Below are 15408 nucleotides of genomic sequence, written 5' to 3'. Positions count from 1 at the left end.
TGCGGGTTCGGTCCCTGCCCTTGCTCAGTGGGTTAACGATCCGGCGTTTCCGTGAGCTGTGGTGTAGGTTGCAGGCGAGGCTCAGATCCCGAGTTGCTGTGGCTCTGGCGTAGGCCGGTGGCTACAGCTCCAACTGGACCCCTAGCCTGGGAATCTCCATATGCCGCGGGAGCGGCCCAAGAAATAGCAAAAAGACCCAAAAAAATAAATAAATAAATAAATAAATAATGGAGTTCCCATCGTGACGCAGTGGTTAACAAACCCGACTAGGAACCATGAGGTTGCGGGTTTGGTCCCTGCCCTTGCTCAGTGGGTTAACGATCCGGCGTTGCCGTGAGCTGTGGTGTAGGTTGCAGACGCGGCTCGGATCCAGCGTTGCTGTGGCTCTGGCGTAGGCCAGTGGCTACAGCTCCGATTCAACCCCTAGCCTGGGAACCTCCATATGCCGCAGGAGCGGCCCAAGAAATAGCAACAACAACAACAACAACAACAAAATTTCAGCTCCCTGCTTTAAAATGTATTTATTTAATCCATACAAACTTCAGTTTCTGGGTTTTTTTGAGGGTTTTTTTTTTTTGGCAGGGGGGACATGCCACTAGCATGTGAAGGCCCCAGCCAGGGACTGAACCCAAACCATAGCAGCGACCCAAGCCAGTGCAACAAGAGTGCCAGATCCTTAACCCACTGCACCAGGGAATTCCACACTGCAGTTTATCTGTAACATGGAGATCCAAAATCATCAAAACTGAGAGGATCAAAAAGGATAATGTTGTGCAAAACAGCTTTATAACATAAAGGAGCTGCAGACATCTTAGTTATTACTGTTGTAATTACTTCATTTCAGGATTCTATTGCCTTTTTAAAAGCATCTGTTATATAGATGTAATTGCCCATGCCCTTCCTCCATCTTATTTCACAAACAGTAATTCTTGCTCCATTTCTATTTCAAGTATCCTTTTTTTGGCATTCCCTTTTTAAGATTTATATATGTCATTATATTTCTCCAAACCGTAAGTCTTAGGTTAAGGTTTTTTTTTTTTTCCTTGTCTATATCCAATACTTAGTCTAAAAGTAAATTAAGAAATTTAAACCTTTGGTAAATAGTTAAGATTGTTAACAGTTCTATTTTATACAGTAAGAATCAGCTAAATAGTGGGGCTTTTAAATGATGTAAAATTTTGTATTGTTAAAGATCAAAATTTCGTTATACATTAATGGCCTGAAAATAATGCCCTACCATTTTTTCCCACCATCCCTTCTATGGACTCAGGATTAAGTATAAGGGTATTATAACCAAGAAAACTATCAACAAGCAACCTGATCATAACCCTGTAATTCAAACACAATGGAGACAGCCAGTACTATAGTATGGTGGAGTCAAGACCAGTGAAACACAAAAAAAAAGTTTCATTGTGCTTTCCTTTTTTTTTTTTTTTTATTTTATTTTTTTGTCTTTTGTCTTGTTGTTGTTGTTGTTGTTGCTATTTCTTGGGCCGCTCCTGCGGCATATGGAGGTTCCCAGGCTAGGGGTTGAATCGGAGCTGCAGCCACCAGCCTACACCAGAGCCACAGCAACGCTGGATCCGAGCCGCGTCTGCAACCTACACCACAGCTCACGGCAACGCCGGATCGTTAACCCACTGAGCAAGGGCAGGGACCGAACCCGCAACCTCATGGTTCCTAGTCGGATTCGTTAACCACTGCGCCACGACGGGAACTCCTTTGTTTCTTTTTTTTTTTTTTTTTTTCGTTGTGCTTTCCTGAGTCTACCTGATAGTTATCCATTTTCCTGCCAAACCTAAAAGAAAGCCCATAAGAATAAGTGCTCATCTGATTTAGTTTATATTAGTCTTCTGAGAACATGAAACATCAGCATTTAACTCATGTCACCTTTCATGTCATAGAGGGCTGCCTTTATTATGTGGAAAGGGGCCAAACCACATCTAACCCGAGCAGGTCTCAAAACTAGGGGTCTCCAAGCCTCTTTCACGGAGGTGCACCATCAGCATAAAATTTGAACACACACCTCTTACACATCTATTTGTTTTAAGAATAGTTATATACTCCTGCAGCAGATTACCACCACCAACCCCCCAAAAAGTCCACCCGGAATCTATAATCTTATTGGGAGAAAGAATCTTGGCAAATATATTTAAGGATTTTGAGATAAGATCATCCTACATAAGGGTGGGGCCCTAAATTCAATGACACTTGGCCTTAGAAAAGACAGACACACAAGGGAGAAAGATATGAAAATTAAGGAGAGAGTGCAGTCATGTGTCCACAAGAAACGACAAGCAGCAACCAGAAGCTAGAAGAAGCATGGAACAGATTCTCTCCAGAGCCTCTGGAAGGCACCAAGCCTGCTCACGGGCATCATCATGTCTTGATTACAGACTTCTGACCTCCAGAACTCTGAGAGAATAAACTTTTACTGTTTTAAGCCACCAAATTTGTGACAATTTGTTATCGCAACTCTAGCAAACTAATACCAGTAAGATTATACACATTATAAAAATTAATAATCTTTAAAGAATGATAAAAATATATATAATATATAAGGAGAAATTCTAATATTTTCTCTTTACTGTCTCAACAGACAATCCTGCGCACCAGCGCAAAGACCACAGCTTTAGACCAGTATGTGGACAGAAGCAAAGCCAAATGACAGAACCAAACTATCTTAAAAGACTCAATGACTATTAAATTTCTTCCATTTTATCTCAAAGAATGACACATGGTCCCAATTTTTCTACTTAGCCTAAAAGAATCTGCCTTTCTGCTACTTACAGCACACAACATTTGGTTTCCCATTAGAAATGCAATGATTATTTCTGACATAATTTCCCTAACAACATCATTTTCAGCACAATGCTTCATTTATCTTGACTAGCATAATAATTAACCACACAATTTAAGAATGTTTATTAGTAAGACAGCAAACTGCTATAGACTAAGATCAGAAAGGGCTGCCAGAGTTCAGCTTTGCTAATCAGTTAAAGACTTGCTGCCCCGACTTGCTTTCATTTGACAGCAAGGAAGCTACACCACAAAGAAGAGGGTTTCTAATCCAGAAATAGTCTTAATATATTCAAGCGAGTGTTTAAAAAATACCAAAAAAAAAAAAAAAAAGAGAGAGAGCATGAGGTTATCACAACTGTGGTATAAAAACAGTAGCTGAAAACTATGTATATAAAATCTGCCCATCAACAGGGGACTAGATAAACTGGAGGAGCACAGTATGATCAGGGTGACCAATAATTTACCAACCACACTGGGACACTGAGGAATACAAAGGGATGTTATTGATTTTACTGGTACAAAAAGCATAAACTAAGACTTCTGGTAAACTAGGACTTTCATTATAATAGTGTAACAGTTTAAATTAACTAGAGCAACATGTGTCAACATGATTGATTTCTAAAAGCATTATTTAAAAAAATACAAGTTATAGGAGTTCCTGTGGTGGCGCAGTGGTTTACGAATCCGACTAGGAACCATGAGGTTGCAGGTTCAATCCCTGGCCTTGCTCAGTGGGTTAAGGATCCGGCATTGCTGTGAGCTGTGGTGTAGGTCACAGATGAGGCTCAGATCTGGCGTTGCTGTGGCTCTGGTGTAGGTCGGCAGCTACAGCTCCGATTCGACTGGACTGGACCCCTAGCCTGGGAATGTAGTTTAACATCTCACTTATACATATTAAAAACAGAATTATATATTGTTTATATAAATACCCATTAATAAAAAGTATAAAAATAAGAAAGATGATGATTATCTCTGAGGATGAAAGAGGATGACTGGGGTAAAAGAAAACAGATTTTACAGGGTGAAGCGGGAGGGGGGAGGGAAGGACAAATACTAATAAATATTAGTATTTGTTACTTCTGGGTTGGCTTCTGAGTGTTTATTATAGTACTTTCTATAATACTCTATATTTCAGACACCCACACTAGACATATATACCCACCAATGGATACAAAAGGTTTCAAAGAACCTGATAAGCTGAACTATCTCTTTTTAACAAACACATGCCAATGTGTGTGTTAAGTAGACTTGAGTAATCATTCTTGGGCTTTCCAGAAATCAAAGAATATAGAACAGTAACCAAGTTAACAGAATTACAAAGGCAGAAATACCCTATTCAAACGCTTCACTTTAAGAGCAGCAGCTGCCTTACTTCCAGGAAAAGGTGATTTGAAAAGTTAGGGTAGGACAAGCATACAGATTCCACTATACTGCTCAAACCTCACTGTGCCATAAAACAACTCATTAGAGTGAGTATTTTGTTTTAAACTATTTTACTGATGGGTACAGGGTTCCCACAATTTTTATAAGGAAACACGCTTACAAGAAGTGCTTAAATTTTTCAGGTTCACTCTGTTCCTTTTACTGTAGATGCTCAAAATTCAGCTGTATCCTAAATTCTTCCCTTTCGATGCTGACTAGAATGAAGCGGCTTCTATTCTAAACTTATAACAGGAAACAGAAGCAGAAAAGAAATTAGACTGCAACTCCAAAGCAGTAAGAGTTCCAGGTTCATAAGGAAACATTTTAGTTAACTTGCTATGAAATGGGAATGTTATCTTGTTCTAGAAATTACCATGAAACTCAAGTCACCTTGAGGAAAAACATTTGCTTTTAACTATCATTCCACCTCAGGCCCACCACTGCTCTATCACTTACCTCTGATGTCAATATTGAGATTCTCCATGTTACAAGCTACAGCCAACTTTATTTTGCTTATTGAACAAAGAAACTAAACACTTCTGGAGCCCATCAAACATACAATTTTATCATTTTTTTAATTTTATAATTTTTATACTTATATTAATAATAAAGACAAAATCAAAGATAATTAAAATCTCCCCAAATACTTCTACTCTGACACTACTAAACTTGTTTTTCATGTACCTTCATTCAGCTTTATCCCATGCAACTATATACATACAAATTATGTGTAGTCTAACTAAAACCAATATATAACATGTACTGCTTTGCAGTCTCTCAGTCAGCATTTAATTAATGCCTATATGCTATTTATTAAAGGGAAAAGAATGCCAAACAAGCTAATGGCACTAAGCACATATATTCTGAAATTCTATTATTCAATAACCATTTTGGATTTACACAGATTAGCCAGCTAAACAAGCCTGGTAATGTTGAGACTGGATACAAAGTATGCAGCAATGAAGAAAATGAAATCTTGCTTTAATACTGGCTATTTCAATCCCTGACAGCCTCTCCAAAATCCATTTTAAATTTAAAGCAACTATATGACAATATTAAGAAAGAATGAAAGTGAAAATGAAATTACTAAACAGATTTAATTAATGTTCTCCCAACTGACAAAGACTAGTAAAAGAAATATATTAATTTATAACAATATTTTCTCAATGTTAAATACCAGAACCTAGCACCTAAGGTTACTCATTTGAATGGGTACATAAAAACACATTCCTATAAAACCAAGTACACAGCTCTAGAGTCATATGTTTCCTACATAACATGTATCATTTTCTTTATTTTACTGCAATATTTTTCACCACTAACAAGGCCTAAGGCAGCTAACCATCAAATATAAGCTTGCTTAGCTATCTTTCCATTTATTATGAAAAGTCACATTTAAAGTAACTTTCAGGAGTTCCCACTGTTGTACAATAGGATTGGCAGTATGTCTGGAGCTGGATAGATCCCGGCCCCACACAGTGGGTTAAGGATCCTGCGTTGCCATGGCTGCAGCATAGGTTGCAACTGAGGTTCAGATCTGATCCCTGGCCCTGAACTCCATATGCCATGGGGCAGCCAAAAGTGGGGGAGGGAATAGTTTTCAGAAAATTAAATAACTTCACCATTAGCTTATAATTTAAGAAATGCTTTATCCACTTTAATCTTCAACTGAGACTCCTACACTTTAGTTTCAATTGTATCCTTTTCCATAAATCAACATAAGTAATACATTAAAAGCATTCCTCTTTAAAGGAACTATTTTGTAATAGGTAAAAGAAGCAAGCTTCTTGCACTGTGAATAATCATCTCTCCCTTATTTTTCCAATTTATGTGAATCATGGAATAGCATGTTTCTTAAAAGTTAGGCTAAAATGGAACAATATGTTCAAATCATGTCTATGGTTTAAAAGAAACTGCTTACTTTGATTTCTCAATGAGGTACTATTTTTTGCCTATAAATATTAGACATAATAGTGTTCATTTTTACAGAAATTACTGAAAATTATTAAAAATCACATACACACAGTCTAAAAGTCCACAAGAAGTTACTGGTTCTTTTCACACTGAGCACTTGTTAAAGTGTGTCTTCCTTTTTTAAATTTTTTTTTTGTCTTTTTAGGGCCACACTCTCAGCATATGGAGGTTCCCAGGGTAGGGGTCTAATCAGAGCTATAGCTGCCAGCCTAGACCAAAGCCACAGCAACACAGGATCCAAGCCGCATATGCAATCTACACCATAGCTCACGGCAACGGCGGATCCTTAACCCACTGCTAGAGGCCAGGGATCGAACCTGTGTCCTCATGGATACTAGTCAGGTTTGTTAACCACTGAGCCATGATGGGAACTCCAAGTTTGTCTTCAGATAAGTAACTGTCACCAGTGCTACTACGCAAAGACTCTCCCATCCCTTGGGACATATCTTCAGGCTCACTCCCTTATAAAGCACAAAATAGTCTACGGATTAAAGCTGCCTCCTATTTACCACACTCCTCTGTCCCCCGCAGGAAGCATTTCTCAGGGTGGTAGGAAAAATGACACATTGCTAGAAGAGTTACTTCGGTCAGTTCTTTAAAATTTCTGGGAGTTCCCGTCGTGGCACAGTGGTTAACGAATCTGACTAGGAACCATGAGGTTGCGGGTTCGGTCCCTGCCCTTGCTCAGTGGGTTAACCATCCGGCGTTGTCGTGAGCTGTGGTGTAGGTTGCAGACGCGGCTTGGATCCCGGATCCCGCGTTGCTTGTGGCTCTGGCGTAGGCCGGTGGCTACAGCTCCAATTCGACCCCTAGCCTGGGAACCTCCATATGCCACGGGAGCGGCCCAAAGAAATAGCAAAAAGACAAAAAATAAATAAATAAATTGCTGCCTTCTCCTTTAAAAAAAATAAATTAAATAAATAAATAAAATAATAATAATAAAATTTCTGACTTCCCACTTGTGATCATCCCATTTGGTGTTTCTGTCATGCATACTTTTTTTTATTTAGAAAATCCATTCTGTGAAAAAGACTGCTTTAAATGATAGCTGGGCTTCAACATGGTATACTACAAGGAGTTGTTGTGAATTTAGTACTAAATGTCCCTAAATATCAGAGCAGTTGGTAACTTTAACTCAAAATACATAAATTGGGTTTGTACTCAAACAGAAAATAATACCAGGGGCATTTCTACTTTCCAAAGAGGCAGGAGAATCCTTCAGATGCTATGCTTAACTTTTCATATATCTTTAACACAGACAGGAGTAGGTATCTGGGTTTAGTTTGTGCTTTCACACACACAACAAAAATCACATAATCTAAATTAGTCAAGAGCTCAGAATGAACAAAGAACCTAAGAAATAAGCTGGTTAACACCATGCCTAAAGACAGAAAGGAAATATGCCCTGTTATGCAAAGAAAATGACATCTCAAGTAACTTAACGACTTTCCAAAGAATTTCTGCAATTCGATGGTTTTAAAATTTTTAAACCATATCACATAGTAGCATATACTTCACAATCCATTACATATTATTTTCATTTATATACGTAACTCAAAAGTTTCACAAACAATACTTACCCTTAATATTTGTGATACACTCATTATTTTCTATTGTACTCAATTTGTTTCAACTTTTTTATTATCATTATTATTATTATTAAGGCCGCACCCGCAGCACATGGAAGTTCCCAGGCTAGGGGTCTAATTGGAGCTGCAGCTGCAGGTCTACACCACAGCCACAGCAACGCAGGATCTGAGCCACATCTGTGACTTACACCACAGATCATGGCATTGTCAGAACCTTAGCCCACTGATCCAGGCCAGGACTGAACCCTCGATCTCACGGATACCAGTCAGGTTTCGTTACTGCTAAGTCACAATGGGAACTCCCTGTACTCAATTTTTAAATACTAATTATGATCCACCGAATTGATTTCTCTATCTGCTAGTCAATCATAACACACATAGTTTGAAAAACTGCATTAAAAATAGTGTTTCAACCAATAAGTGTTTTTATCACCATAACACAAGTATCATGTCATGAAATTTGTTGCTTTCTATTATAGATATTTACTGATTCTTTCAGTAAAGTTATACAAAAAATATATATAAAATGTTTAATGAAAAAATAGTATGACAGATAGAATATTATAATGGGAATAGCAAAGCCAAAACTAAACCAAAAAAAGATCCTCAGATAGCTTTAAAAATTGGCAAGACCTGTGGAAAGATCAATTACTTACATTCAATGGTGATAAAATGCCATCCTTTTCAATGGTTTATACATTTTTTCCATAGCTTTAAATAAGCTGCAAATCTTATAAGCAAGTCCTTACTTCAGTAATAATATTTTTAAAATTAACACTCTTGACTGAGAAGGATCAACTCAAAGACTGAATAAACTTTACCCAAAATTACAGCTGTTTCTGGCTTCTGCTCACAGAATAGTCTTAGTCTAAAAAAGAGACACCAAAATTTCCAAACTAATGTACAGATTTGATTTGAGGAAGGAAAATACAGAACATGTTGAAAGGGGAACTGATGGGGAAGGGAGAATAGCAAAAGAACGGGGGGGGGGGGAATGTAGTATGGTAAAATTAACTGTTTTTTCCTTTTTTGGTCACATCTATAGCATATGGAAGTTCCCAGGCCAGCAATCAAATCTGAGCCACATCTGTGACCTACACCACAACTGGAGCAATGCTGGATCCTTAACCCACTGTGCTGGGCGGGGGATGGAACTGGCAACGCTGCAGCAACAAGCTGGGTCATTAACCCACTGCACCACAGCAGGAACTCCTGTAAAATTAACTTTTGCCCTTTTTTTTCCTTCTTTTTTTTTTTAGGGCTGCACCCACAGCATATGGAGGTTCCCAGGATCTAATCGGAGCTACACCTGCCAGCCTGCACCACTGCAGCACAGGAATCTGAGCCACATCTGCAACCTACACCACAGCTCACAGCAACACCAGATCCTTAACCCACTGAGCAAGGCCAGGGATCAAACCCACAACCTCATGGTTACTAGTCGGATTCATTTCACAATGGGAATTCCATTGCCTTTTTTTTTTTTTTAAGACTAAATAATAACCTCAGATAAAGAGAATATAGTAGAACGTTTTAAATCCATTGTACTTCAAATCACAGTACCAGAGTCAACACTTATTGGTGCTTCCCTAGAATACTTCCTGTTAAGTGTCCTAGTGATCCTGGCATAGAAAATCTTGGATGATAAGATCTTCAAGTCGAAAGAAGTTTAAGGCTAAAATATTACACATGGGGGTCGGGGAAACGACACACACTTCTAATGGTCTTAAATGATTTCAGCCAGGCCAAACTAGGGTACAAGATGAGAGCTGTCAAGAACACTACCCTCCCTTAAAGAGAAGGATTCTGGTTGAGCTGCAAGCCTGTAGGAATAACAAATCCAGCCAAGTCAGACACTCTTCTGCTTTACAGCAAACGGCTACCACAGACATTTCTAAAAATTCAGAGAAACACTATTATTTGGCATATAATTTACCAGCAGCTAAGATTTCAATGGTTTATAAGTAACTCTCACTTTCCATATACTCTCTCCTTTCCCTTCTTAGTCCCTTCCTCTGACTTTAAACAGCCCAGCAAACTTTCACAAAGAGAAAATATCTGAAGTGACAGAAGTACTTGAAGGTGTGTACTCACCATTAAGTAGACTATTTCATCAGAGAAACAATTATCAAAGTTAACTTTAAACTAGCACCCAAGGTTTCTAAGCCAGCACCTTATTATCTCAACAGGACTTTAAACATGTCTTTACTCATTTCACTCAATTTTACGTAAGCAAGTTATAACAAACTCATTTTGCCACCACATAATCTTAAAAAGGAATCCTACAAAATCTCTTTAACTAACCTAATGGTATACAATAGCTATTTTCAAGTAACTTTTCCACCTTTTTAAGTACACTATACATTTGATACACTTTAAAAGACTATTTAAGCTCACTGTGGCTTTGGCCAAAGTAATCTTCAGCTGTCTTGCATATCTCCTGCCTCTGCTCCAATAATACATTTCTATACTGCATCTCTGAAACAGGAGAGAAGGGGGCAGGGCACAGCCTTTAAAAGCATGACATAGCCATTGAGGATACAATAAAAACTGGTTAGAACCAACTAGATCCAAGATGGCAGAAGATTCAACTTCCAATGGACCTTGAGCCTCATTATACAACTCACTGTAATACATTAGCAGCCAAGTGACAAGCCCACAGGTGCCATGACAGTTCCCTAGCTGATCATAAAATGCCAACAAATGGGTGGTGGCCCAATTCCTAGAAATCCCCCAGTTCTTCCCCCAAATAGTTGGAATAATCCTCCTACTCCTACTTTGCCTACGATATTACCCAGACCATAAAAACTAACCACCCCATATCTCAGGACACATTCTTGCCTTTTGAGGCAGAAGTGCATTCTATTTATGGACTATGCACTTTCCAACTGACTCTTGCCTTCTGAGACCACCTACACTCTAATTCTCTCAATAAATCTACTTCTTACCGATCACTTTGCCCCTCTAAATTCCTTCTGTGCTGAGGCATAAAGAACCTGAACTTAAGTTCTGAGACCAGGTGTGTGATTTTTAATTCAAAATCAGTGGGTTCAAGTCCCAATATGAGTTGTACAGTTTCACCTTCATACAGAAATAAAATCCACAAATGTATCTTTAGAGTTCAATGATCTTTTTGCTTTTAAATTTCAAAAAACACCAAATGCTGCTTCATCAAGCAGGATGATGTTTACTAGCTACTGCTTTCAACGAATGTTGGGGAAATCAGGAGTGTGGGGGTAAAGGTAAAGAGGAAATGAGGGAGTGTTTCTTTACATACTTTGAAATAGCCTCTTAGCATTTTTAAAAGAAAAAATGGCAAAGCTGTGTAAAGAGTATATTGACACAGACCACCAGAGATACAATAAATAATGGTAACTATAGAAAATAAAACTACAAGTCCAAAGAAACACAAAGATCATGGTTGAACTGTCTTCATCAACAGTTTTTTAAACTTTATGTTTACTTAGGGACATGAGACAGTTCTTTGAGTACTGATGTTGTAGGAGAAAATGTCCCAATAAAAATGTAGAAAGGAGAGACCCCGGCCATGATGACTAAGCAAAGTCTAGCCAACTGTCCCACCACCCCTCCCCCACACATCTGCTTCTGTAAATTTGTTTCCGCATCTACTACCTTGCCTGACGTCACTCCGGTCCAACTAGCCAAGCATGGACCCGGAAGACGTAGCACATAAAAGCCTTGTGAAACCCTTCTTCCGGGCTCAGACTCTGGAGATCAATCTCCTCTGAGCCCGCCGGCGTAATAAACCTGAGTTCTCCAACTCTCCTAGTGCTCGCTTGGTTTCTCGCCGGGTAAAAGAGCTGATCCACTGCAGCCACAGAGCTGCCGGAGCTGGTACACTACAGCCACAGGGCTGTCGCCAGAGCTGATACGCTGCAGCGCAGGGCTGCTGGGTATCTGCCGTAACAATGTGAACCACCTGACCTAAAGGTGCCTAGCTTCTCCCAGAACACACTTTAGTGAATTTTAAGAGGGAACTAGCTCCATATGGAGACAGACCTAAAATCTAATACACATTTTCTCTCACTGCTACTTCATCTTTACTATAAACTATTATCAGTGAGGAAGCATTTCTTCAGATCTATAATTGCATACATGCAGAGTAATTAGGAAAAACAGAATATATTCACTTAACATGGCAGAGATACTCTTAAAAGCTGAGTTAAAAACTAAACTTAAGAGTTATTTTTGCCTTTAAAAAACCCGAAGTATTTCACAAATTCCGAATTTTAACAGATACAAATTGCCACTCCGTCCCTCCCAACTCCATCCCACCTATCCTCTAGTTTAGGCATAAACGTAAAGGTCTAAAACTTACACTACAATTAGTTCCTTGTCCAAATACCACAATGACTAGAAGACGAAAACTGTCATAGATTCTCTCTTTGACCAAATTCTAGCCAGGCTCCTCTAAGCCCTCCTTTCAACTACGCCTCGACCCTGTCCTATAAAAACTACAGATTCTAAAGACAAATGATTTTGTACATGCATGTCACCCTACATTAAGAGATTTAAACAACCACTAAGTTTTAACAGCTCAATGACCCTAGCCCTTCTTAAAGTGCCAGTTTTAGAAAGCTCAAAGCTTCCAACAGAATTTAAGGTTCGTTCTAGTCAACACCTGACTACAGGCCCCTGGCCACCCAAACTGAGAGCATTTACAATTTATTTATTTATTTTTGTCTTTGTTGTTGTTGTTATTTCTTGGGCCGCTCCCGCGGCATATGGAGGTTCCCAGGCTAGGGGTTGAATCGGAGCTGTAGCCACCGGCCTACGCCAAAGCCACAGCAACGCGGGATCCGAGCCGCGTCTGCAACCTACACCACAGCTCACGGCAACGCCGGATCGTTAACCCACTGAGCAAGGGCAGGGACTGAACCCACAACCTCAAGGTTCCTAGTCGGATTCACGCCAAGACGGGAACTCCGCATTTACAATTTAAAACTCTGAATCCTTCTTTTATCCCTTTGAGATGTATATGTTATCTCCTACAACTCAGTCACTCAGGAGTGTCTTTCTCAAGGACAAGAAAGCCATTCCTTTAAAAGGCAGTCATCAGGAAGGGTAGAGCCTCAATCTCTTAGTTTCAGTAGGAGGATAAAATCCTAACTTCAACAACTGTCAACTAACAGACAGAGAAGGCCTAATCATCATTTACAGTAACCAAACCTTTGTAATCTTTCTACTCCTCTGATTACCTGAGCCAAGCTAGCAGCCCCTCCCCTACTCCCCCATTCTCCCTTTCAAATGCCCAAGCCCCTCTGCACAAGTCCCCTCTCCGGCACTGCAGCTTGAGACAGAGTAGGACCCTTACGGAGGCCTCCTTGGGCACAAAAGCCTTTCCTGGTCCTCGTTTCTTATTTGCAGGAAAAAGGCTTCAGCCTCCTAGACCTTGCTGAAAATCAATCAGCAGATGCAAACAGCTGCTCATCAGGGAAGTAAGGTGATGCAGAAACCTACGGTGAACAATCAAGAAACTTTAGTGCAGCGATTAAAACAGGATCCTGGGTCCTCCTCAAGGAATATACATAACAATATCTTTGAGTCCTTCTGCGGTGGGGGGCGTGGGCGCTCCCTACCCAGGCGGAAAAAGGCAACTTTGGGCTGAGCACAAGATTCCTGTTACCTCACCACCCAACCACCAATAAGGAAGAAAGTCATACCTTAAATTTTGCCTACAAAAACTTCCTGAAAACCATCAAGGAGTTTGGGGTTTTTGGAGCACAAGCCGCCCTTCCTCCTTGGTTGACCCTTCAATAAAACCTTTCTTGGCTCCAAACTCTGACACTTTAGTTTGTTTGGCCTCACTGTGCATTGGGGCACATGAACTTGCTTTGAGTTCGGAAACAAGAATATTACTGATTAAAATCTGTCCTTGTGTCCAAAAGATTGAAGTAATAAAAAGTAATAAACACATCACAATTAGTAAAGACTTATTTTATGTAAGATTAGATGTGAAGGTCTTTAAAAACAAAACAAAGCAAAACAAAACAAAACACAACCCTGAAATTTTCCATTTCCTGAAGGAGCCATAATTCAAAGCATCAACCAATCAGCATTGAGGGGGTGGAAAGGGCCCTTGGCAACATCAAGCCTAAACCCTCTGTGTTACAAATGATGAATCTAATGCCCAAAGAGATTAAGTGACTTACCAGAGGTGATTTCAATGAGGGATTGGATTAATAAGGGCTAATTCATATTATTTTCTTCCTGACTCCAACATGAAAATATTCTTTCTCTTGTATTCTCATGGGTAAAAGCAACATTCACCATTAATCAGTTAAATCATGATCAGAGATGCACATATATTATCCTACTACAACATGAATTCCACTATATGCCAATTCCACTATACACCAACAACTGTAAACTGAGGAAAGTTTGTTTGGTACAAGCACACGTGAGATTTCATTTCACTCATTTCAAGAGCAAATATATGAAGCACCTTGGTGAGGAGAAACTGCTTTCACACACAAGCAAAGAAAATAAAAACCCATGCATAAACCCAAAGGAGGGTAATAGACAATCTTAAAAACAACCAAAAGAAGAAAATTAAAAATAAATTAAAAATCCTTTTCTGCACTTACCAGCAAAGCATTTGGAACAGAGATTCATAGTCTTGCTGGACCTGGGGCAAAAAAGAAAAAGAAAGAAAAGAAAGAAAAGCTAAAAATTCAGTTGTCACTCTAATCAAAACAAAGATGTCTGAAATATAGGTGAAAAATGTCCTGGCCAGGCAACTGAATAAATTAATGTTATGTCTGTATTCAGCCAATCCTCCCCCACAACAAAACAAAAACAACAAAAAAATAGCAATGCTTGTTTACGTGTATGTTTGTTATCTGTGAGTTAGCAATGCTTTGTTTTTTGTGACTTGCAACTTATGCAGAGCCAAGTTTAGAAATACTATACTATGCCTGGAAGATAACAGAGGAGTCAATTTATTCCACATGATTACCTCATTCCCTGTGTTTACACTGGAACATACACCACAAAATCATGACTTAAAAGGAGAGAAAAGTCTCTCTGAAAGGGGGTAAAATTTGCTCCTCATTTACACACTCAATTACCTCTACAACAATACCTGAACTTTTGGTCTTCTTTCCCCTCACTCTAGTTCAATTTCAGATTCTGGACACATTATGGCCATGTTGTTTAAAATCCTTTCTTCATATGTTCCCATTCAAATTATTTCTCATGTCCTTTCATCTGTTAATAACAGCTACAATTCACTGAGTACTGACTTGGATGGGCACTTTACATTATCTTATTAATCTTCCCAACATCTCTGAGATTGGGTATTACCATATTTCTTTGTTTCTAAAATGCACTTTAAAAAAAAACTTTAATATTTCTATAGCCAATAAGCATCATACAATTGGCTACCAGTGATGAATAATTTAAGGAGGAAATGTTTCCACCACCTCCTCCAAGGTATTATTAAATTGAAGGGTCTTAGAAATCAAGGACATACAGTTTCATCCCCATTTAACAGGTGAGCAGCTTGCCCATGGTCACATAACTGGAGAACGAACTGCAGAGGAAGTGTCTGACCTAGGGTCTGAGCTAACTCCAAAGGCCATCCTAACTGCAAAAACCT

General features: G+C 39.1%; 1 protein-coding gene across 1 annotated transcript in view; it reads right to left on the bottom strand.

Moving 5' to 3' along the window:
• ZFAND3 (zinc finger AN1-type containing 3) overlaps positions 1–15408 on the bottom strand; it is a 338241-nt gene that overhangs the window by 203231 nt on the left and 119602 nt on the right. The window contains exon 3 of the mRNA XM_047794803.1: positions 14396–14436. Within this exon, the coding sequence (XP_047650759.1) occupies positions 14396–14436 (41 nt within the window). The remainder of the gene's footprint in view (positions 1–14395; positions 14437–15408) is intronic.

This window comes from Phacochoerus africanus, chromosome 9 (genome assembly GCF_016906955.1).
Source record: "Phacochoerus africanus isolate WHEZ1 chromosome 9, ROS_Pafr_v1, whole genome shotgun sequence".
In the NCBI taxonomy this organism is placed as follows: Eukaryota; Metazoa; Chordata; class Mammalia; order Artiodactyla; family Suidae; genus Phacochoerus; species Phacochoerus africanus.
This window is presented reverse-complemented; position numbering and strand designations above follow the sequence as displayed.